The 23,468-nt window shown below is 44.2% G+C and overlaps 2 protein-coding genes across 4 annotated transcripts in view; both read left to right on the forward strand.

Annotated features, from left to right (window-relative positions):
* Positions 1–8,089, forward strand: part of LOC140729806 (zonadhesin-like) — a 34,407-nt gene extending 26,318 nt beyond the window's left edge. Inside the window, exons 9-12 of the mRNA XM_073050018.1 lie at positions 480–579; positions 1,959–2,027; positions 5,792–5,860; positions 7,881–8,089. Of these exons, the coding sequence (XP_072906119.1) occupies positions 480–579; positions 1,959–2,027; positions 5,792–5,860; positions 7,881–8,089 (447 nt within the window). The remainder of the gene's footprint in view (positions 1–479; positions 580–1,958; positions 2,028–5,791; positions 5,861–7,880) is intronic.
* LOC140729243 (IgGFc-binding protein-like) overlaps positions 7,985–23,468 on the forward strand; it is a 225,277-nt gene continuing 209,793 nt past the window's right edge. For all 3 annotated transcript variants that reach the window (XM_073048804.1, XM_073048805.1, XM_073048806.1), the window contains exons 1-6: positions 7,985–8,074; positions 14,030–14,171; positions 15,211–15,452; positions 20,278–20,426; positions 21,328–21,456; positions 23,040–23,178. In XM_073048804.1, coding sequence (XP_072904905.1) covers positions 14,108–14,171; positions 15,211–15,452; positions 20,278–20,426; positions 21,328–21,456; positions 23,040–23,178 — 723 coding nt within the window. In that variant the 5' untranslated portion in view covers positions 7,985–8,074; positions 14,030–14,107. The remainder of the gene's footprint in view (positions 8,075–14,029; positions 14,172–15,210; positions 15,453–20,277; positions 20,427–21,327; positions 21,457–23,039; positions 23,179–23,468) is intronic.

Here is a 23,468-nt window from a genome sequence, read left to right on the forward strand (position 1 = left end):
GGTAGCCTCCAACCTGAAGGCATGAATATCGACTTCTCCTTCCAGTTAAAACAAAATTCCCTCTCCCTCACCTCTTCTTCTATTCCCCCTTTGGCCTCTTACCTCTTCTCACCTGCCTATCGCCTCTCCTTTAACTTTTCCACCCAACTGGCTTCACCTATCACCTTCTAGCTATCCTCCTTCCCCTCCTTCCACCTTCTTATTGTGTCACCCCCCCCCCCCCCGCCTGCTCAGTCCTGAAAAAGGGTCCCAAAACGTTGAATGTTTACTCTTTTCCATAAATGCTGCCTGACCTGCTGAGTTCCTCCAGCTTTTGTGTGGCTTAAAGTGATCACTTACTATTAGGCTTTGAGAGGCCAATTGGTCTCAATCAAAAATGTCAAAAAATTCCTCCCTAATTCCCCCTCAACCCCAATATATGTTGCTCAGCCCACTAATGGTGACTGGCAACTCCTCCAGCAGTTTGTTTTTTGTTTTAGCTCCAGATTCCAACAACTGCAGACTCTTGTGTTCCAAGGAAAATACATGTGCACAAGAAGATCTGCAGCTGCTGGGAATCTAAAGCAACACACAAGCCAGGTGGGTAGGAAAGCTAAAGAGCTGGAGAGAGAGGAATCGTATGGGAGAGGAGAGTGGACCATAGGATGGAACTCAGCCTGGAGTAATAGGCAGATGAGAAGAAGTAAACCATCAGAGTGGGCAATAGTGGAGGGGTAATGTGTTTACCAGGAGGTGAAATCAATATTTATGCCATCAGGTAGGAGGTATCCAGATAGAATATAAGGTGTTGCACCTCCCCCGAGGGTGGCTTCATCTTGGTACAAGAGGGGGCCATGAACTGACACCTCAGAATGGGAATGGGAAAGGGAATTAAGACTTTTGCCCACCGGTAAGTCCCACTTTTGGCGGATGGAGGAGCTCGATGAAGCAATCCCCCGATTCACGGCAGGTCTCACCAGGCTGCATTGAGAGCACTGGACACAATGGGCACCCCAGCAGGTTTGCAGGTGAGGTGTTGACTCACCTGTAAGGGCCCTGAATGGAGGTGAGGGAGGAGGTATATGGATAGGCTTAGTTCTTAGTCCATTTATATACCTCAGTTTCATACTTTCCCACCAGCATTCTATATACTTCAGTATTCATAAAATAATTCCTCTACCACAAACTCTGGAACACTCAACATGTGATCCACACTCAACTATCTGTTTAACGAAATGTTAAACATTCAATTAGCTAGATTTCAATTAGTAATTTTCCAATCTAGATATACTCATTATGGAAACACTAATGCCTTTGAATGGAAAATCCTACAAAAGACAATGGATATAGCTCAGTCCATCATGGGTAAAGCCCTCCCAACCACAGAGCACATCTACACGAAACATTGCCATAGAAAAGCAACATTCATCATCAGAGATCTTCAGCATCCAGGGCATTCTCTTTTCTCACTGCTGCCATTGGGTAGAGGGTACAAAGGCCTCAAGGCTCGCACCCCCAGGTCCAGGGTCAGTTACTACCCCACAACCATCAGGCTCTTGAACAAAAGGTGACAACTATACTCACTTGCCCATCCATTGAGATGTTCTCACAACCAATGGTCTCACTTCAAGGTCTCTTTATCTCATTACCTCATGTTCTCGTTATTTATTGCTATTTATTTATATTTGCATTTGCACAGTTTGTTGTCTTCGCACTCTGGTAGTTACTATTCCATAGAATTATTGAGTATACCCACAGGAAAATAAATCCCAGGGTTGTATATGGTGAACTAATTGTACTTTGATAACAAAATATTCTTTCAACTTGATCATTCAAAACTCTTATTGATAACTGGTGTCATGCTCCCATGTATTTAAAGGTCTTCTAAACAGTCTCACTTAGATTCTGGAACCCATTTTGTTAATACTTAATTTTAGATATTACTTCTCTTACGACATTTTAAGTATTTTCTTTTACAGTTTCTACAACCACCAAACCACCTCTGACCACCCCACAGACCACCACAACCAAACGATCTACAGCTCCAGGTAAGAACTCAATGCGACAGCATCGATATTAGGAAAGGATCAGAAACTGGATCTGTTAATTCTCAAGAAAAGATTGAAGGGTGTAAATGACGTCTTTAAAAATCTAAAGGATATTTTTGGGAGAATGGATGCAGGGAGTATGTCTCCACGTGAAAATAAGAACATAAGTCTTCAATAAAGAAAGGACACCATAAGATTCAATTGGAAATAGGCACCATGGAGTGTATTCTAACTAATTGTATCACTAATTCCACGTCCCATTCCTATTCTGATATGTCTATCCATGGCCTCCTCTACTGTCAAGATGAAGCCACACTCAGGTTGGAGGAACAACAGCTTATATACCGGCTGGGTAGCCTCCAACCTGATGGCATGAACATTGACTTTTCTAACTTCCGTTAATGCCTCTCCCCTTCTTACCCCATCCTTGATATATTTAGTTCTTTTTCTCTCTCTGCCCTTCACTCTGCCTGTATAATATTAAGAAGTTAGCATCTCGTAGGCCGCTTGTGACCCTGGCTATTTTTTAAAAGTCATAACAGCTATTTGCTTGAGAAAAAGAGTATAAATGCACAAATGCTTTCTCATGAGACAAGCTGAGCTTGCGAAAAAAGTATAAATGCACAAATGCTTTCCCATAAGATAAGCTGAATGGGTGACAGTAGCCTTGGTGTGAGAAAAAGATTGTGCCTTGTGTTTCTTATGGCACCTGCAAGATAAGCAATTAGAGGGAGTGACTATTTACAAGGGCAGCAGACTTTGGGTGGTGGGCTTGTGCATGTCTGTATCCAGACATAGTAGCAATTAAAACTGTTATACAAATAATTTATGACTGATAACGTTAACAATACTCATCTGTAGAGAAACTAAGGGGGGGGTGAATCCTCATGTATCTGTGTACGTGACTGCATGATATAAAAAGAACTGTATTTGCTTCAGGAGGCAGAGACCCTCAAAGCAGCCTCCGAGAGAGAGTACTTAAGGAAGGTTCTCTCGAGTAACTTGCTAATAAAGAGTTAAAGTTACTTTCACCGTAGTACGTGGTGTCTTTGCATCGGGTAGATCGAAAGAAGTTTATAGCACCAGTTCTCCATCTCCCTCTGCTGCTCTCTTCCCCCTTTCTTTCTCCGTAGGCCTCCCGTCCCATGATCCTTTCCCTTCTCTTGCTCTGTATCCCTTTTGCCAATCACCCTTCTGACTCTCAGCTTCACCCCACCCCCTCCGGTCCTCTCCTATCATTTCGCATTTTTCCCTCCCCCTCCTACTTCAAATCTCTTACTATCTTTCCTTTCAGTTAGTCATGATGAAGGGTCTCGGCCCGAAACGTCGACAACACTTCTCCCTATAGATGCTGCCTGGCCTGCTGTGTTCCACCAGCATTTTGTGTGTGTTGCTTGAATTTCCAGCATCTGCAGATTTCCTTGTAGTTGTATTACTGTCTGATATGGGAGGGGTGGTGTGAAGGGTGCGGTGGGTGCTGCTCAGAATTCTAAAAAGCTGCAGAAAGTTGTAAACTCTGCCAATTCCATCATGGGCATTAGCCTCCTTCAGCTTCCGGGATATCTTCAAGGAGCGGTGCCTCAAAAAGGCAGTGTCCATCATTAAGAACGCCCATCGCCCTGCATTCAACCATAATACAGCTCATCTTCTGCCGAGTGAACACTGGAGAGCAGCACTGACTCCAGCTTGGATACTGCACCACACTGCCCCTGGTGGAGTGCACCGGCTCTGACACCTCTCTCTTGGCAGCTGTAAATTGGCAACACTGCAACTTGAGGCCTAGTTCTCGCTACAACCAAGACCACGCAGCTCCCTCGCCTTCTGCCCTTCATGTCCGCCAATAAATCAGACTTGCAGCATTCCACATTGCCAATAACCAGAAGGATCTTGCGATCACAAGAAAAGTGATTAAGATGATCATTCACTATTAGACTGCATACCTCTGTCACGGACCAACTCCTCCGAAGCCTCTCTGATGCAAACAGCAGCATATTCAACACCGTCCAGTTCATGCCTCCGACAAACCTCTAGGCAGTGAGTTCCAAACTTCTATCACTTCCTGCGGCAGTCACCACTAATCTTTCTGCTACTTTAGTTATTGCCCTCTGCTGAGAGAAGTAGGTCCTTACTAAATAAGATGTGCAGATCTCTCAGTCGTATGGACCTGAATTGAATCTCCCCTCACTGTTTTGCAGAAACCAACAGCAACTTTATCAATTGCTCTTCATACGTATAAATTTGCAGTTCTGGAAACAATTTTCCCTGAACTCTCTCCAGTCCTATCACACCCCTTATTTGCATTGTGCTAACACAGTCCTGTTATGGTCCTTGTATAAATCATCCCACATCCTTGTTATGATTCTAGCCTAGGACTGGCTCCAGGTTACTATTACCTCATATAAACAGACCACACTTCTCCACTTGTAATTCATTCCCATATTTAAAGTTCAAAGTAAATTTATTATCAAAGTATATATACGTCACCATTAAATACCCCGAGATTCATTTTCTTGTGCCCATATAGAGAATAATAGCTATAACAGAATAAATAAAAGACTGCCCAACTTGGGCGTTCAACCAGATTGTAGAAGACAACAAACTGTGCAACTCCAAAAGGAGAAGTAATAATAATAAATAAACAATAAATATAAAGAATATGAGATGAAGAATCTTGGAAAATGAGTCCATTGGTTGTGGGAACATTTCAATGATTGGGCAAGTGAAGCTGAGTGAAGTTAACACGAGGAAATCTGCAAATGCTGGAAATTCAAACAACACACACAAAATGCTGGTGGAACACAGCAGGCCAGGCAGCATCTATAAGGAGAAGCACTGTCGACGTTTCGGGCCGAGACCCTTCATCAGGACAGGAGTGAAGTTATCCACTTTGATTGAAGAGTCTGATGGTTGAGGAGTAGTAACTGTTCCTGAACCTGGTGGTGTGAGTCCTGTAGCTTCTTCCTGATAGCAGCAACAAGAAGAGAGCATGTCCCTGGGGGTTCCTGGTGATGGATGCTGTTTTCCCACAACAGAGTTCTGTGTATATGTGCTCAATGGTTGGAAGGGATTGACTGGGTAATATCCACTACTTTTTGTAGGATTTTCCATTCAGAGGCTGTGTTTCCATACCAGGCTGTGATGCAGCCAGTCAATATATTCAGCACTACACATCCATAAAAGTTTGTCAAAGTTTTAGATGTCATGCTGAATCTCCACAAACTCCTTAGGAAGTAGAGGCACTGCCATGCTTTCTTTGTAAGTGCCAGGCTCAGGACAGGTCCCCCGAAATAATAACACCAAAGCATTTAAAGGTACTGACCCTCTTTACCTCTGATCCTTCAATGACTTCTGGTTTCCTTCTCCTGAAGTCAATAATCATCTCCTTGGTCTTGCTGACATTGAGCTGTTGAGGTACCACTCAGCCAGATTTTCAATCTCCCTCCTATATGCTGATTCATCATCACCTTTCAGTTGGCCAACAACAGTGTTGTCATCAGCAATCTTGAATATGACATAGAAACTGTGCTTAGCCACACAGGCATAAGTGTAAAGTGAGTAGAGCAGGGGGCAAAGTGCAGATCATGGAGGAGATGCTGTTGTTTTGGCCTATGACAGAGGTGTATTCAGCAAACTTGAATATGCCATCAGAGCTAGCAGAGTTTATACCATTCCCTGATTAAAACAAACACCTTGAATACATTCCAGTGTGTAACTCATACAAAGTACTCATTTATTTAATATTTAACTTTTGTTTTAAAATACAGATTCCACAACAACCACTGCATCACTAACTGGTCCAAAAACCACCACAACTCAACGGACCACAAATCCAGGTGAGCCCAGAATATCTACGGTGGAAAGAAATATCATGTGTTTTTCCAGAAATTAGAGGACATTAGGTTCTGCTCCTTAGTCATAGATTCATAGCAAAATACAACACAGAAACAGGCCCTTTGGCCCATCTGGCCACAGCAAAACCATTTAAACTGCCTACTCCCATCAACCTGCACCAGGACCATAGCCCTGCATACCCCTACTATCCTTGTACCTATCCAAACTTCTCTTAAACATTGAAAGCGAGCTAACAAGCACCACTTGTGCTGGTATCTCATTCCACACTCTCACCACCCTTTGAGTGAAGAAGTTTCCCCTCATGTTCCCTTAAACTTCTCACCTTTCACCTTTAACCCATGACCTGTGGTTGTAGTCCCACTCAACCTCAGTGGAAAAAGCCTGAATGTATTTACCCTATCTGTAATTTATAAATCGATTTCTTTTACAGCAACGACTCCCCTTAGCACTACATATGATCTGTTGTCTACACGTGCACATTGTAATCTATCTCTCGTCTAATGTGAATACATGAGCCATCTCCCATGTGTGCTTTTATTTATTTGATATGTTGTTGCACAGACACAACACTGTCTATACCCTTCATAAATTTGTATATCTCCCTCAAATCTCCTCTTAATCTTCCACATTCTAAGGAATGAATTCATAACCTATTTAATCTTTCCCTATAACTCAGGTCCTCCAGATCCGGCAACATCCTTGTAAACTTTCTCTGTATTCTTTCAACCTTATTTACATCTTTCCTGTAGGTAGGTGACCAAAACTGCACATAATACTCCAAATTAGGCCTCACCAACGTCTTATACAACTTCAACATAACATCCCGTCTCCTGTACTCAATACTTAGATTTATGAAGGCCAGTGTGCCAAAAGCTTTTTTTACGACCCTATCCACCTGTGATGCCAATTTCAATGAATTGTATACCTGTATTCCAAGATCCCTTTGTTTTACAGCACTTTTCACTGCCCTACCATTCACTGTAAGACCTACCCTGGTTGGTCCTTGACTTGTCTGCATTAAATTCCATCTGGCATTTTTCAGCCTATTTTTTTCCAGCTGATCCAGATCCCTCTACAAGCCGTGATGGTCTTCCGCACTGTCCACTACACCCCCATCTTAGTGTCATCTGCAAATTTGCTGATCCAGTTAACCACATTATTATCCAGATCATTCTTATTAATGACAAAGTAGTAAGTTTTTTATGAAGAATATGGTAATGTTTGGGAAAGACAAACTGACTTTGGTCCTTATAATCCAGGTGAAGTAAGTATTAGGAAATGAATATTTCAACCCTCCCAAGAATGTTCTAACATTTATTGATGTGCTGCCTTGATCATTGGCCTCTGCCCTATATTCCTGCCTATCTTTCACAGCCTTTGACTTGCCCCAATTTTCAAAATTTCTCTCCATCTCTACCTTGAAAATACTTAGACTTCATATCCACTGCTTCTAGGGGCGGGGAATCCCAACATGGGGCTTACGGACCCCAAGGTTAATGGTAAGAGTCCATGGTGTAAAAAAGGTAGAGAACCCCTGTTCTAGGGTTTAAAAGGTTCAAATGTACATTTACTATCAGAGCAGGTATACGGTATCCAACCTGAAATTCGCCTTCTTCACAGATATCCATGAAACAAGGAAACCTCATAGAAGCCCCAAAGCCCCACCTCCCCCCTCTTTGAACAAACAGCAGCAAAAGCATTAACCCCCCCTTCCCCTCCACCTGCACCAGCAGAAGCACTGACCACCCACCCCACCACCATGCAAGCAAAAGCAGAAGCCCCAAAGAGACCTCGATCCAGAGACCATCAAACTACAGTCCACAAGCATTGAACTTTGGTCCTGTTGACTGTTTACTCTTTACCGTAGATGCCGCTTGGGCTGTTTGTTGCGTCGGTCTGTCAGACAGGCTCTCTCTCAGCAAGGGTGAGAGGTTGCCCGGCAACAACTCACTGCTCCAAATTGCAAAAATTCTTCAACATTTATGTTTTTTTCTCAAACAGGGTCTTGCCCACCAAACTCTCACTATGACCCATGTGGGGCGGGATGCTCGCCCCGATGTGATAGACCAACCCCAGACTGTCCAGGTGGCTGTGTGTCCGGTGGGTGTGTCTGCAATGAAGGATTCTACAAGAGAGGAGACCGCTGTGTCCCTGCAGATCAGTGTGGCTGTATTCACAATGGCACCTACTATCAGGTATTAGAACTATAAATGTCTTGTGTATCTGAATATCCTATTGAAAAACCATGGTCTTACACCAAACAGCAAACTTTTTTCCAAAGTGTTGCTTCCTCAGGAATTTTCTGAGGGTATGGTAGACCACTTGAGTTTGAACATAATATATTTCAGATTATTTGACTCACATAGCAACTTGGAGAAACAAGAAATTAACTTTTATTGAATATAATGTGTTTAATTGCATAATGGTGCTGACAGTTTGCAATAGTTCAACAAAGCTAAAAATGTTCTGTTGATGATTTTCATTTGTACTCAGTATCTAAGGTTTGTCACTTAAATGTCCAACAATAAAATGGTGCACGGTGGGAAAATTCTCTGTCTCTCTGACAATCTCTCTGTCTCTATCTCTGGAGACAAATTGACATCTTTTATAAACCTACCATTCCCACAATTATCTTTATTATACATCTTCCCACCCTGTCTCCTGTAAAAATACAATTCCCTTTTCTCAGTTCCTTCACCTCTAATTCCAAGATGCGACTTTCCTATCCAGGAAAGTGTGATGTCCACCTTCTTCAAAGGAAGGGGTTTCCCTCCCTCCACTCCTGATGCTATCCTCATACACATCTCCTCCATTTCCCAAACATCCATGCTCACCCTATCTTCCCACTGTCTTAACAGTGATAGAGTTCCTCTTGCCTTTACCTACCACCCCATGAGCCTGCACATCCAATACATTATCTCCCACAGCTTCTGCCATCTCCAAAGGGATCCATCCACTAAGCATATCATTCCTACCCCCCTCTACTTTTCACAGGGATTGCTCCCTCCATGATTCCCTTGTCCATTTGTTCTCTAGCCCCTGACTAATTTCCCTCCCGGTACTTATTCCTGTAAGCAGCCTAAGTGCTACACCTGCCCATTCACCTCCATTCAGGGCCCCGTCCGGGTAAGTCAACACTTCAACTGCGAATCTACTGGGTGCCCATTGTGTCTAGTGCTCCTGATGCGGCCTCCTCTACATTGGTGAGACCCGCCATAAATTGGGGGACCACTTTGTTGAGCACCTCCGCTGCATCCGTCAGAAGTGGAACTTCCCAATGACCAAACATTTTAATTCCAATTTCCATTCCCATTCCGACATGTCGGTCCCTGGCCTCCTCCTGTGCCAAGAAGAAGTGGTGCTCAGGATGGTGGAGCAACACCTTATATTCCGTCTGGGTCTCCAACCTAATGGCATGAATATCAATTTCTCCTTCTGGTACAAAAAATTCCCTCCCCCTTCCCTCATTCCACACTCTGGCCTTTTACTGCTTCTCACTTGCTTATCACTTTCCCCTGGGTCCCCTCCTTCTACCCTTTTTCCTATGGTCCATTTTCTCCTATCAGATTCCTTCTTCTCCAGCCCTTGACCTTTCCTACCCACCTGACTTCACATATCACCTTCTAGGTATCCTCCTTCCCTTCCCCCCCCCTCCATCTTTTTATTCTGGCAACTTCTCCCTCCCTTTCCAGTCCTGATGAAGGGTCTCAGCCTGAATCATCATCTGTTTATCCATTTCCATAGATGCTGTCTGACCTGCTGAGTCCCTCTAGCATTTTATGTGTGTTGCATAGAACCACAATCACGTCCCTCCAAGTCACTTGCCATCCTCACTTGGAAGCATATCACTCTCTTGGTAAGGTCCCAAGATAGGCCAACACAGTACCATCTCCTCAGGGCAATAAAAGCTAAACATCTAGTGATGGCCACATTTCATTTATGTAGCTAAAATAATAATGTCTTGAGGGCGTACTCTACAGAACCAGGTTCTTCTGTAAATAATGCACCAGGATCGGGGACCATCCTATATCAGTATGCTCAACCTACAGGATGGCAATCAGTTAATGAAGTCCTGATCCCCAGTTATACCAGCAGTGCTGAGTGTTAAACATTTAGACACTTACTGCTCTCTGCCAAACCTGCCCCATGTACTGCTTTGAGTCTGAGCTTCAGGAAAAGTTGCTTCTGTACTAAATACATATGCAGTGTAAGTTATATTACCTGAAACTCATGACCAGTGAAGTTATAGCACTGGTAAACCTGCACTAAGACACTGAACCTTATCAGGCTCGTGCCCAGTGATGTCAATGCACTAAATGGAATTCATTCCTTTTGTTTAATGGGGTGGCACAGCAGCATAGTGGTGTCGGACCTGGCGATTTTTCCATCCACAGGTTTTTTAGGAGTCCAAGAATCAGTTGAATCACAGTGGATTTAATTTGGCTTTTTTTGACACTGATCAACAGAAAAAGACTCTTGTTACAAACGCAGCAGCAATGAATATGAAACTGAGACAAGGTTTATAAACAAATCCCGAGATTTATTAACCTCAGCTGAAAACTTAGAAAAGTAAACAAACGACTAACTTAACCGGAAGTTAACAGTTAGGCAGCAATATCTAACAAACAGTCAAACTTAGAATCGGTTCTTAACGAGTTCTCATCCAAGCACAGACTTAAAGTGGTAAATTCAAAAGTCCATGTGATTTATACAGTCATTAAGGAGAGACTTCCCCGATACAATTCCTTTGAAGTAATGACGAATCTGCCGATCCCACAGCCGAGAGATGCCTTGTTCGAAGAAATCATGAGGAAATAAAAGGAACTGACCTTTTGACTGGAGGCTGGTCACTGCACAAACCTTCCTGACCTTGCAGGGGTTTAACTCAAATGTGCATGCCACAATTCCCGAACGAGTTCAAAAAGGTCGATCATTCCCAAGACTGTGAACGACATTAACTTTACCCAATCCTTTGAACTCGGATAACTCCGGTAATGCCTTCACTCTCTGATACTGGACTGTAAGGGAAAAATAAACGTGCAACAAACAAAACCGGTGGAGCCTCCACACCTCCGACTGGCAACCACAATGTTGCACAAAAATAAAAAAGAGAACCGCGTCACAACTGCAGGTTTGGTTTAAATACCGTTTGGAACATGCCATCACATGACATAACATCACCCCACAGTCATGAGACAATTACAAAGTGAAACAGATCTTTACAAAGCGATCTAAATTAATTACAAATATAAAACACAAAATAATTGGTTGTATAAGTATTCATCCCCTTTCCAGCCAGTATTTAGTAGATGCACCTTTGGCAACAATTAAGCCTCAAGTCTGTGTGGATAGGTCTCTATCAGCTTTGTACATCTGGACACTGCAATTTTTCACCGTTCTTCTTTACAAAACTGCTCAAACTCTGTCCGATTGCAGGGGGATCATGAATGAACAGCCCTTTTCAAGTCCAGCCACAAATTCTCAATTAGATTGAGGTCTGGACTGACTTGGCCACTCCAGAACATTAACTTTGTTGCTTTTAAGTCTGTGAAGTTTCTCCGCCTGAAACGTTGACAGTGCTTCTCCTTATAGATGCTGCCTGGCCTGCTGTGTTCCACCAGTATTTTGTGTGTGTTATAGTGTTTAGTCTGATGGCCAAAAAGCGCAATTTTAGTTTCATCAGACCATAGAACCTTCTTCCAGCTGACTTCAGTCTCCCACACACCTTCTGACAAACTCTAGCTGAGATTTCATGTGAGTTTTTTTTAACAGTGGCTTTCTCTTTGTCACTCTCCCATAAAGCTGTGACTGGTGAAGCACCCGGGCAACAGTTGTATGTGCAGTCTCTCCCATCTCAGCCTCTGAAACTTGTAACTCCTCCAGAGTTGTCGAAGGTCTCTTGGTGGCCTCCCTCACTAGTCCCCCTTCTTGCATGGTCACTCAGTTTTTGATGACGACCTGCTCTAGGCAGATTTACAGCTGTGCCATATTCTTCCCATTTCTTGATGATTGACTTAACTGTAATCCAAGGGATAGTCAGTGACTTAGAAATGTTCTTGTATCCATCCCCTGACTTGTGTTTTTCAATAACCTTTTCGTGAAGTAGCTTGGAGTGTTCCTTTGTCTTCGTGGTGTAATTTTTGCCAGGATACTGACTCACCAGCGGTTGGACTTTTCAGATACAGGTGTATTTTTACTATAATCAATTGAAATACATTAGCTGCACATGGTGATCTCCATTTAAATAATTATGTGACTTCTAAAACCAATTGGCTGCACCAGTGATGATTTGGTGTGTCATATTAAAGGGAGGGGTTAATACTTATGCAATCAAGTTGTGTTTTATATTTGTAATTAATTTAGATCACTTTGTAGAGATCTTTCTTCATGTTGACACGAACGAGTCTTTTTCTGTTAATCAGTGTCAAAAGAAGCCAAATTAAATCCACTGTGATGCAATGTTGTAAAACAATAAAACATGAAAACTTCCGGGGGGGGGGGGCGGTGAATAGTTTTTATAGGCACTGTATTTAAAGTTTAAGCAAAGGAACATGTACAGAGCACATGAAACTAAAGGAAAGAGCCTAAGGAAAAGACAGACAAGATGGCCATTTTTGCAGAAACAGATACTTTTCTACTGAGTAAAGGCCACATTCCAGAGATAAGCAAGGGTCATTTAAAAGACACACAGGTATGGCATGTTTAACACTTAGCCAATGGAAGATGATAAACCATTATGTAAATGCCATATAGCTTTACCACTGTTGGTGGGGTCTAACGCCATATGTTGTGAAAAATATAAGTTGAAATGCAAATTATATATTAGTGAAATTACAAATTCAGTCTTGCATTGATTCAGCTAATACCTTACTAAAGACATTTTTAAAAAGCAACAGTGGTTCGCAATAACACAATTACAGGGCAGGTGATCAGGGTTCAATTTCTGCCACTGTCTATGAGGAGTTTGTACGTTCTCCTCGTGACTGCAAAGGTTTCCTCAGGTGCTCGGGTTTCCTCCCACATTCCAAAGACCTACCAGGGTAGTGCACACAAAATACTGGAGGAACTCAGCAGGCTAGATAGCATCTATGGAAAAGAGTAAATAGTCAACATTTCGGCAAGACTCTTCATCATAATATGAGTTGCAGGAATTGCCATTTATTATTGAACTCAACATTGGACTGCCTTAGGTCTCCAGCTCCAAATTTTTCCTTTGGGGTTTACTCCCAAAGCCTTCCCCATGAGTGGGAATAGCTGCAAGGCAGTGGAGGTTTGAAATCAGAATGTTTCTTCTCCTGGAAGTGCTGCCAACCATGGCTGATGAGCCCCATCTTCCCAAAGTTACTGGTTTTAAGGTGCCAGTAGCCAGCCTTTTCCCCTTTTTCTCTCAGAAGAAATGGTTCTGCTGCACTTAGTAGTTAAGCTACACATGAAGGCCAGGAGCTGGACTTGTTTGTCAGAGGCTATTTTAACGTATGCCATTGGGAGCATTTAATAGGTAGCGGGAACTTGTCCCCATTACCACTTCCGGCTCTAACAACTTTAAGGAACCAATGCAAACATCACAATATACTTAAGGTGTGTCCCATGAACACAAAACTGCATGAAGTTTTCACTATATGGGACACTATTTCACGAGTCCCAATGAAGCCAAGCAAAAAGCACGATTCAGATACGTGCTCTCCTGATTTTAATGGATGCCACTAAATTTTTTTTAAAGAATTAGCTTTATTTATGACACGTACCTCAAACAGTGAAATGCGCCATTTGCGTCAGTGACTAACACATGCATTCTGGGCAGCCCGCAAGTGTTGCCACTGTGCTGTTACCAATACTGCATACTTACCTCTTACTAACCCTAACGAAATTCTCAACCTGGGGCTCCCAGACCTCTTGCTTTATGGTACTGGTCCATGGCATAAAATAAGGTTGGGAACACCCACTCTAACCCATACGTCTTTGAAACATGGGAGGAAAGCAGACCCAGGTGGAGAAAATCCACATGGTCAGGGGAGAATGTACAAACTCCTCGCAGAGAGCAGCAGCATCAATCCCCGTTGCTGGCATTGTAATAGCATGATGCCACTGTAGCACCTTTAATCTATAATGACTGTTTTCCTGAAACTGATAATTTCTCTTTCTCTCTTCAGCTCGGGCAGGTTATCTGGTCGGATGCATGCACCTCCATTTGTCGTTGCCTAGGGAACTTCACAGTCCAATGTACGAACATGACCTGCGAGTCAGACGAGTACTGTGGAGTGCAGGGTGGGGTCCATGGCTGTCACCCGAAAGGTAACGATGTTTCATCCCGCTTGCTTATGGTAGTTCAATGTCATTTGGAGGTTGGGGGGGGGGCAATTAACGCTGTCAATCCAAGCAGAATCAGAATCAGTACATTGTGAAATTTGTTGTTATGGGCAGCAGTACATTGCAATACGTAATAATAAAAACTGTAAATTTCAGGAAGTATATATATGATGTATAGTTAGATGTACAGAAAGAAGTAGATTGTTAATGATGGGCACCACCTTTTTGAGGCATCTCTCCTTGAAGATGTCCTGAATACTATGTAGACTAGTGCACATAACACATAATACTTAGAAAAGTAAGGATTAAATCTAAAAATGAATTACACCTAGATAAACCAAGTAAAGTGCTCAAATTAAATATTGTAGGGTTCAACACAAATTATTAAGCGACACTTCAAATGTGATGTGGCAGGGAGTTCAGAAACTAATGGCCTGAGGGAAGAAACCGTTTCCCATCCTGACTGTTCTTGTTTTTATGCATCAGTCTCCTGCCTGATGGTAGAAAGTCAAAGAGGACGCTGGATGGATGGGTGGGATCCTTAATAATACTACAGCCCTGCATATGCAGTGCTCCTGATAAATGTCCACATGGATGGTAGGGAGACCCCTTTGATCTTCTCGTTCATTTTCAGTCCTTTGTAGAGACTTCTGGTCCGATGCTCTGCTGCTCCCATACCAGATGGAGATGCAACTTGTCAGGATGCTCTCAATGGTGCTTCTGTAAAATGCTGCCTAAAATGGGAGTGGGGGTGGAATCTTGCTTGTCTCAATCTCCTCAGGAAGTGGAGGCGCTGTTGTGCCTTCTTATTCAGGGAAGTGATATTAAACACTAGAGTTGGCATTGTTTGTATCCATTTCACTAAAGAGATGTATATTAATCTGCAAACCAGCAGAACATTCCAACAACTAAATCAGAATTGCCTTCTATTTTAGCAGCAGATTAGGTAATTTTTATTACAACTGAGATGAAGCCTCACTTTCCTTCAAGCCCTGCAATTCAAAAATTCAACATTTCCCCTCAGGTTCATCCACCTGCACCGCAGCCGGAGACCCCCACTACACCTCCTTCGACAAGAGAAAATTCAACTTCCAGGGCAACTGCACTTACGTATTGGCCAAGCCCTGCAACTCCAGTCTGACCCCGTTCACCGTGTACACGGCCAATGAGCATCGCAACGGAGTGAAGACTGTGTCATATGTCAAAGCGGTTCATGTCAGCGTCTACGGCATCACCGTGTCAATTCTCAGGAACAGGGCCGTCCAGGTGAGAGGACTGCATTCACCCATTGGTTACTGGCTCCACTAAAACTGAAGAGTCCAAAAGATGTTTTGCTTTTATTAGTTGAGGCAATGAGTTCAAAAGCCAAGAGGTTATGTTGCAACTTTATAGCACTCTGGTTCGGCCAGATCTGGAGTATTGCATACAGTTCTGATCGCCCCACTACAGGAAGAATGTTGAGGCTTTGGAGAGGGTGCAGAAGAGGTTTACCAGGATGCTGCCTGGTTTAGAGGGCGTGTGCTGTCATGAGAGGCTTGGGTTGGTTTTTTGGAGCAGCAGAGGCTGAGGGGAGATCTGACAGAGGTTTAAGAGATTATGAGAGGCATAGATAGAGTAGACAGGGAGTATCTGTTTCCCAGGGTAGAAATATCTAATACTATAGGGTGCATGCATTGAACCTGAGAGGGGGGAGGTTCAAAGGGGATGTGAGGAGTGAGTATTTTACTCAGAGAGGGGTGGATGCCTGGAATGCGCTGGCTGGTACGGTGCTAGAGGCAAATACATTAGCGACTCCTAAGAGACGTTTGGATATGTACATGGATGTGAGGAAGATGGAGGGATATAGACATGGTGTACGTAGAAGGGATTAGTGTTTGGGTGGTTTTTGAGTTGCTTTTTAGCTGGTTTGGCACAGCTTTGTGGGCCAGAGGGCCTGTTCCTGTGCTGTACTCGTCCGTAGTCTGTGCTCCAGATGTCGGGTATCAGGATTGAGGGCCGTAGTGTAAAAGCATTGCATTGTAATTCCACTGGCTGAGAGGGCCACATGGCCACTTGAGTTATTTGCAGTATTGGAATAGATGAAAGCCAATCTGATCTTGGCCTAAGCCTCACTTTCCTGTCTGTTCCCCATAATCCTCGATATCTCTTTAGATTGGGGTTCCCAACCATTTCTATGCCATGAAACCTTGCAACCTTAGGGATCATACTCAAAATGGTGGAGAAACTCAGCAGACCAGGCAGAATCTATGAAAAAGAGTGAACAATTGATGCTTCAGGCCAAGACCTTCCATTAGACTTCACTCTGATGAAGGGTCTCGGCCCGAAACATTGACTGTTCACTCTTTTCCATAGATGCTGCCTGACCTGCTAGGTTCCTCCAGCATTTTGTGTGTGTTGCTTTGGATTTCCAGCATCTGCAGAATCACTTGTGTTTGTCTTCAACTGAGAAGCCTTTGGACCACAGGTTGGGAATCCCTGCTTCAGACTAAATATCTTTCATTTTCAATCTTTTTTTATTGATTTTTAAACAAAAAGAGATACAAATCAGAGGAGAAGTTATAGCAAATACATAATGCAAAAAACATATGAACAGCAGAAAGGATATATACTGTCAAAGTCATGTAAATATATTAGGCTATTGTATATAAACAAGGAACCATAACTCCTCTTGACAAATCATACAAAAAAAGACTGGAAATTTTAATAATAAAGTGAAAAAAACCCCACTAAACTAACTTAAAACAAAAAAAGAGACTGGGCAGTCCATTTGAGGATAAAATTAGAAAAGAATAAAGGTCAGTTCTGAACCTTCGTGGATAAAGAGGAACAAAAAGAGAAAAAAAGAAAGAAAAAATATTTTTACCTAAAAAATAAAAAAGAGACCAAAAAAATTAAATCATATGAAAATATTGAATAAAATGTCACCAGGCTTGGTCAAAATTAAAAGATGTGTCAAACATCCGGCTTCTAATTTTCTCCAAACTTAAACAGGACATAATGGAGGAGAGCCAGTTAAAAACAGTAGGTGGATTAGAATCCATTTGTTCATTTACCAAATATGATACATGCTATTTTTCAGCTTAAACCACTTCAAAAACGATTGATAGCCATTATATATAAACAGTTAATGAATGCACATATGATGCCTAATGATAAGGTTAGACGTGCTTGGGAAATGGAACTTCAGCATTCACTTTCAAATGATCAATGGAGTAAAATTTATTATCTAGTTAATAATTCATCTGTCTATGCACGTCACTCCCTAATTCAGTTTAAGATAGTACACAGGGCGCATATGTCAAAAGATAAACTAGGGCATATTTTTTCTAATATAAGCCCCACCTGTGACAGTTGCAACACTGAGGTGGCTACTCTAACTGATACGTTTTGGTCCTGTGCAAAGTTAAACAATTTTTGGAGAGATGTTTTTAGAACGTTATCAAAAGTCATAGGTGTGGATTTACAACCGAATTCACTTTCAGCAATCTTTGGCATTATTCCAGAGGAAACAGCAAGTGTTCCTGCTTCCGCTCAACATGTGATAGCCTTTTCAACTTTATTGGCTAGGAGAGCTATCTTGTTATACTGTAAAGATTCTAATTCAGACTAAATATCTGTCTGCCTTGAGTACTGTCTACTTAATAACTTCACCTGTACACCTTTCCAGGGTAAAGTGTTCCAAAAAATTGGGATTATGTTGAGAAAAAAGTTGGCCCTTCGTTAGAATTCCTTCTCCTGAGACCAAAAGTTGGCTCTTATCCTCCTTTGTTTGAATACCTTCTCCTGAGACAATGTCCATACTGCGTGATTCTCCTATCTTCCCACCATCTGACGTGTCAAGACTTCTCAGTAATGTGTATGCTTCAATCAGATCATCTCTCATTCTCCTAACCTCCTATGTGTCACCATTGAGATATCCTCTGCCTCCTTTTCACCTTAACCATGCCTTGTCCCAGATCACTCATGACAGGGTTTGTAAATCATCTCTTTGCTATGTCCCATGGGTTTACTCTCACGTCCTCTCCTGCTAGCCAGAATACCACCCCTCCCACCCACATTCCCACCTCCTTTCATTATCAGAATCAGGCTTAATATCACCAGCATATGTTGTGAAACTTGTCTTTGTGGCAGCAGTACAATGCAATACATCAGAGTAGGGAAAACTGTGAATTACAGTATAAATATATATATTAAATAGTTAAGTAGTACAAAAAAAAGTAGTGAAGTAGTGTTCATGGGTCCAATTTCCATTCAGAAATTGGATGGCTGAGGGGAAGAAGCTGTTCCTGAATTCTTGAGTGTCTGCAACAGCATCTGGTATGGGGGAAGGGTGGGTGCTAATGCACAGGATCGAAATAAGCTGCAGAGAGTTGTAAACTCAGTCATCTCCATCAGGGGCACTAGCCTCCATAGTATCCAGTACATCTTCAAAGAGCGATGCCTTGAAAATGTAGCATCCCATTTCCCAGGACATGCCCTCTTCTCATTGCTACTATCAGGAAGGAGGTACAGAAGCCTGAAGGCACACAGTCAGAGATTCAGGTACAGCTTCTTCCCCTCTGCCATCCAATTTCTGAATGGACATTGAACCCATGAACACTACCTCACTACTTTTTTTATTTCTATTTTTGAACTACTTACTTAATTTAAATATTTTATGTATATCAGAGGGGAAGAAGTTGTTCCTAAACCATTGAGTGTGTGCCTTTAGGCTTCTCTACCTCCTTCCTGATGGTAACAATGAGAAGAGAGCATGTCCCAGGTGATGGGGATCCTTAATGATGGATGCTGCCTTTTTGAGGCACTGTTCCTTGAAGATGTCCTGGATGCTTGGGAGGCTTGTACCCATGATGGAGCTGACTGAGTTTAAACTCACTGCAACTCATTTTGATCCTGTGTGTTGCCCCCCCCCCCCCCCATACCAGACAGTGATCACCAGTTAGATTACTCTCTACTGTACACTACAGAAATTTGTGAGTGTCTTTGGAGACATACCAAATCTCTCAAACTCTTCATTAAGTATAATTGCTGTCATGTCTTCTTTATAGCTGCATCAATATGTTGGGTCCAACTTAGGTCCTCAGAGATACTGACACCTAAAATCACTCACTCTTTTGAAATTGCTCACTCTTTCCACTTCTGATCCCTCTATGAGGTTTGGTGTGCGTTCCCTCGACTTACCCTTTCTGAACTCAACAATCAGTTCCTTGGTCTTACTGACACTGAGTGCACGGTTGTTGCTGAGACACCACTCAATTAACTGATCTATCATGCTCCTGTATATCCTCTGGTCTCCATCTGAGATTCTGCCATCAATGGTTGTATCGTCTTCAAATTTATAGATGGTATTTAAGCTGTGCCCAGACACACAGTCATGGGTGTAGAGAGAAAGACAAGATCCAATTCGATTTCACAGGACTAGTAACCCTCTTGCAGCCAACAACTTGCCAGTGTCCTAAAGAGACTGTTCCATCCACCTCTCTTACGTCCACTCTGTCATCTCTGTTCTCTGATCCAATAGAGGAAATGTCACATCTGCACTTTTATCTTGACTCTTCTGAACATACAGGGACTGAAACAACCCTTCTCACAGAAGCAGTTCATTGCCGCATTTAATTCAGTATATTGTATCATGATTTAAACAATGGCTTGAAAAGCCCGGGTGTCGTGACCAGAGGCAAGTGTCAGGCCGGTTCAGCTCGCTGCTTCACAACATTCACTCCACTCTTCATTGCACTGAGGCTGTGACTGTGGGCCTGCTCTGGGCTTTGTGTCTGAGGACTAGCTTTTGTTCTAAATTCTAAATGCTCCTTGCACAATTTGTTATTTCTCTCTCCCCCTCTCTCTTTCTGCATATTGGGGCATTTGTCGGTTTTTTTAAGGGTTCTTTTGGGTTTCTTTGTTTTGTGGCTGCCTGTAAGGAGACGAATCTCAAGGTTGTATAAGGTATACATACTTTGGTAATTAAATGTATTTTGAACTTTGATCTAGTGCTCACAATGTTAACTGCTTTACACTGGACAGGCTGGGTGACCCTTTTGCAGAAGACTTCTGTTTAATCTACAAGCTTTCTCTGTCTGTCGCCTTCCAGGTGGACGGAGAGCCTGTGACCGTTCCCATCCGCCCGCTGCCCGGAGTCACCGTCAAACCTTCGGGCAAGCACGTGGTGCTGCAGGCCGACTTCGGCCTGACCGTGCGCTACGACGGCAGGCACTACGTTGACGTGAAGGTTCCCAGCGAGTAAGTTTAGTCCCGCTCATCCCGGTCGGCCCCACTTCCCATACCATGCTTCAGCCCGCCCAACGTTAGCAGCTTCCGTCCGGCGCTCCGAGCCCTGCACAAGACACCTGCCCCTCCCTCGCACGGAGCGTCGGAACCGTACTCACCATTGCTTCGCATGTCCGTGTTTTCTTCTGTGAAGCGTCTACACCTTGCCTCGCCATCAATCGCAGGCGGTCACGGTCTTTCCACGACCATGATTGTTCTAGGCAAATTTTTCTGCAGGAGTGGTCTGCCTTCTTCTGGGCAGTGTCTTTCCAAGACGGGTGATCCCAGCCATTATCAACACTCTTCAGAGATTATCAGTGGTCACATAACCAGGACTTGTGATCTGCACCGGCCGCTTGTACGACCATCGACCACCTGCTCCCGTGGCTTTCCGTGACCCTGATCCGGGAGGGGCTAAGCGGAGGTGCTACACCTTGCCCAGGGGCGACCTGCAGGCTGGAGGAGGGAAGGAGCACCTCCACACAATCACTCCTCCTCAGAGGGGAGTCACGTCCCAACTGCGCACCGCCTCCCACTCTCGGGGGGAAGCAGCCGCCAGCTGTGCCCGACCGCGCGCCGCGCGCTAACGGCACCTGCCGACGTGACAGCGCGTGGCTCCGCGCGCGGTAAGCGCGGGCTCGGTTCGGCTCGCTCCGCTCCGCTCCGCGCGCGGTAAGCGCGGGCTCGGTTCGGCTCGCTCCGCGCGCGCCCCCGTACTCGCCCGCTGCCCCCGCGCTCCCCTCTGTCCACCTGCTCACCGTGTCGCCGCCCACGTACTTGACAGCGGAACACTCCCCGTACCCCCTCGTTCTCACCGACTCACCATTCCCGACCCTGGCGATCTCACTCCCATCTCCCTCCCCCCTCTGTCCAGCTACTCCGGCCAGTTGTGCGGCCTGTGCGGTGACTACAACGGGATCCCCGGCGATGATTTCAGAACTCCCGAGGGACAGCTGGTGAAGGGAGCCAACGACTTCGGCAACAGTTGGAACGTGGACCAGAAGTAAGTGGGAAATAGGGAGGGAGGTGACCTGCTCCACAAATCGTCAATCTTCCCTCGGAGAATCGCGTGAAGGATTGGAGGAATTCTGTGAATTAACGACGAGGCAAAGTTCCTCTTGTTCTGTCACTCTACACCAGGCGTTCCCAACCTGCTTTATTTATTGAATGGACCCTCTGGCCCTTTGAGCTGCACCGCCCAGCATTCTGCCAACCTAACCTGCCCCTGCGCCTCCTCCCTCACTACCACTCAGGGCCCCAAACAGTCCTCCCTGGTGAGGTGACACTTCATCTGAGAGTCTCTTGGGAATGAGGTGCTCCTGGTGTGGCCTCCTGTATATGGCTGAGACCTGACAGAGACTGGGACGCCGCTTTGTTGAGCACCTACAGCCAGAAAAGCGGGATTTTCCCAGTGGCCACCCATTTCAATTTTACTTACCTTCCCATTCCAACATGTCAATGCATGGCCTCCTCTGCTGCCACAAAGAGGCCACACTCGGAGGAGGAGTAGCCTCTTATAGTCTGTCTGAGCAGTCTCCAACCTGATGACATGAACATGGATTTCTCAAACTTCTAGTAACTGGACTCCCCCCCCCCCCCCCTTCACTATTCCCCATTCCCATTTCCCTCTCCCACCTTCTCTCCTTACCTGCCCATCACCTCCCTCTGGTGCTCCTCCCCTTCCTTTTCTTCCATGATCTTCTGTCCTTCCCCTATCGGATTCCCCCTTCTCCAGTCCGTATCTCTTCCACCAATCGACTTCCCAGCTTTTTACTTCACCCCTCCCCCTCTCCCGGTTTCACCTATCACCTGCCACCTGTGGTTCTTGCTCCCCCCTCCCCCACCTTCTTATTTTGACTTCTTCCCCCTTCCTTTCCAGTCCTGATGAAGGTCCTCGGCCCAAAACGTCAACTGTTTATTCTGCCTGACCTACTGAGCTCTTCCAGCACATTGTGTGTGTGTTGCATTGGATTTCCAGATTCTGCAGTACCTCTTGTGTCCCCCAATTTAACTCTGGCCTAATCACAGGACAATTACAATGACCAGTTGACCTACCAACCGGTACGTCTTTGGACTGTGGGTGGAAACCAGAGCACCCGGAAGAAACCCATGTGGTCACGGGGAGAACGTACAAGCTCCTTACAGACAGCGGCAAGAATTGAACCCAGGTCACCGGTACTGTAAAGCGTTCTGCTAACCACTACACTACCATGCTTTTTTTTAATACCTTACCATTAACCAATGGGTCTGTGAACCCCCAGGTTGGGAACCTCTGCTCTACACTGTCCCATGGAGAATGGTCCAGTGGTCATAAGATTCACATCTTTCTCTAGACACCCTGTTCATACTCTACACAGACATCCACGAACCAAGAGACCCCATAGAATGTACGATAAAGCATCAGAGTCCTGAAAACCCCCATCCCCCAACCCTGCTCATTCATTCATAAATCCCAACATGCCATTCAGAAAATAATTCCTTTCCACGGTATAACCCAGAAAGCAGAATATGGGGTTATTTGTACAAGTAATAAATATTAATCACTTCTTCTCTCTCCCTCACCCTTAAACCCCCATCTTTTCTCAGCTGTACCTTAACAGATTCCGAAGTGACCCCCCAGTGCTCTGAGGCTGAACGTGACACCTACGAAGGACCCTCCTACTGTGGGATATTGTTAGATCATCTTGGCCCATTCGCTGCCTGTCACTACAAGATTGACCCCATGGTGAGTCTCCATTTTCCTGTCACTTCCTCTTTACGCTTTGTCTTCCACCCTTTGTTCTTCTCTTTCATCTCAGAGGTCTCTTTGATAAAGTCCTGTGTGAAACATTTTCTCCAATGGTTGACCACACCAAGGTCTGCTTGGCCTAATTCAAAGTTCAAAGTATATTTTTCTCCAAGTATGTGTACTTTACACAACCTTGAGATTCGTCTCCTTACCGGCAGCCACAAAATGAAGAAACTCAATAGAACCCATTAAAACAAGGACCGTCAAACACCCAGTGTGCACAGAGA

The sequence above is a fragment of the Hemitrygon akajei genome, chromosome 6, assembly GCF_048418815.1.
Source record: "Hemitrygon akajei chromosome 6, sHemAka1.3, whole genome shotgun sequence".
NCBI lineage: Eukaryota > Metazoa > Chordata > Chondrichthyes > Myliobatiformes > Dasyatidae > Hemitrygon > Hemitrygon akajei.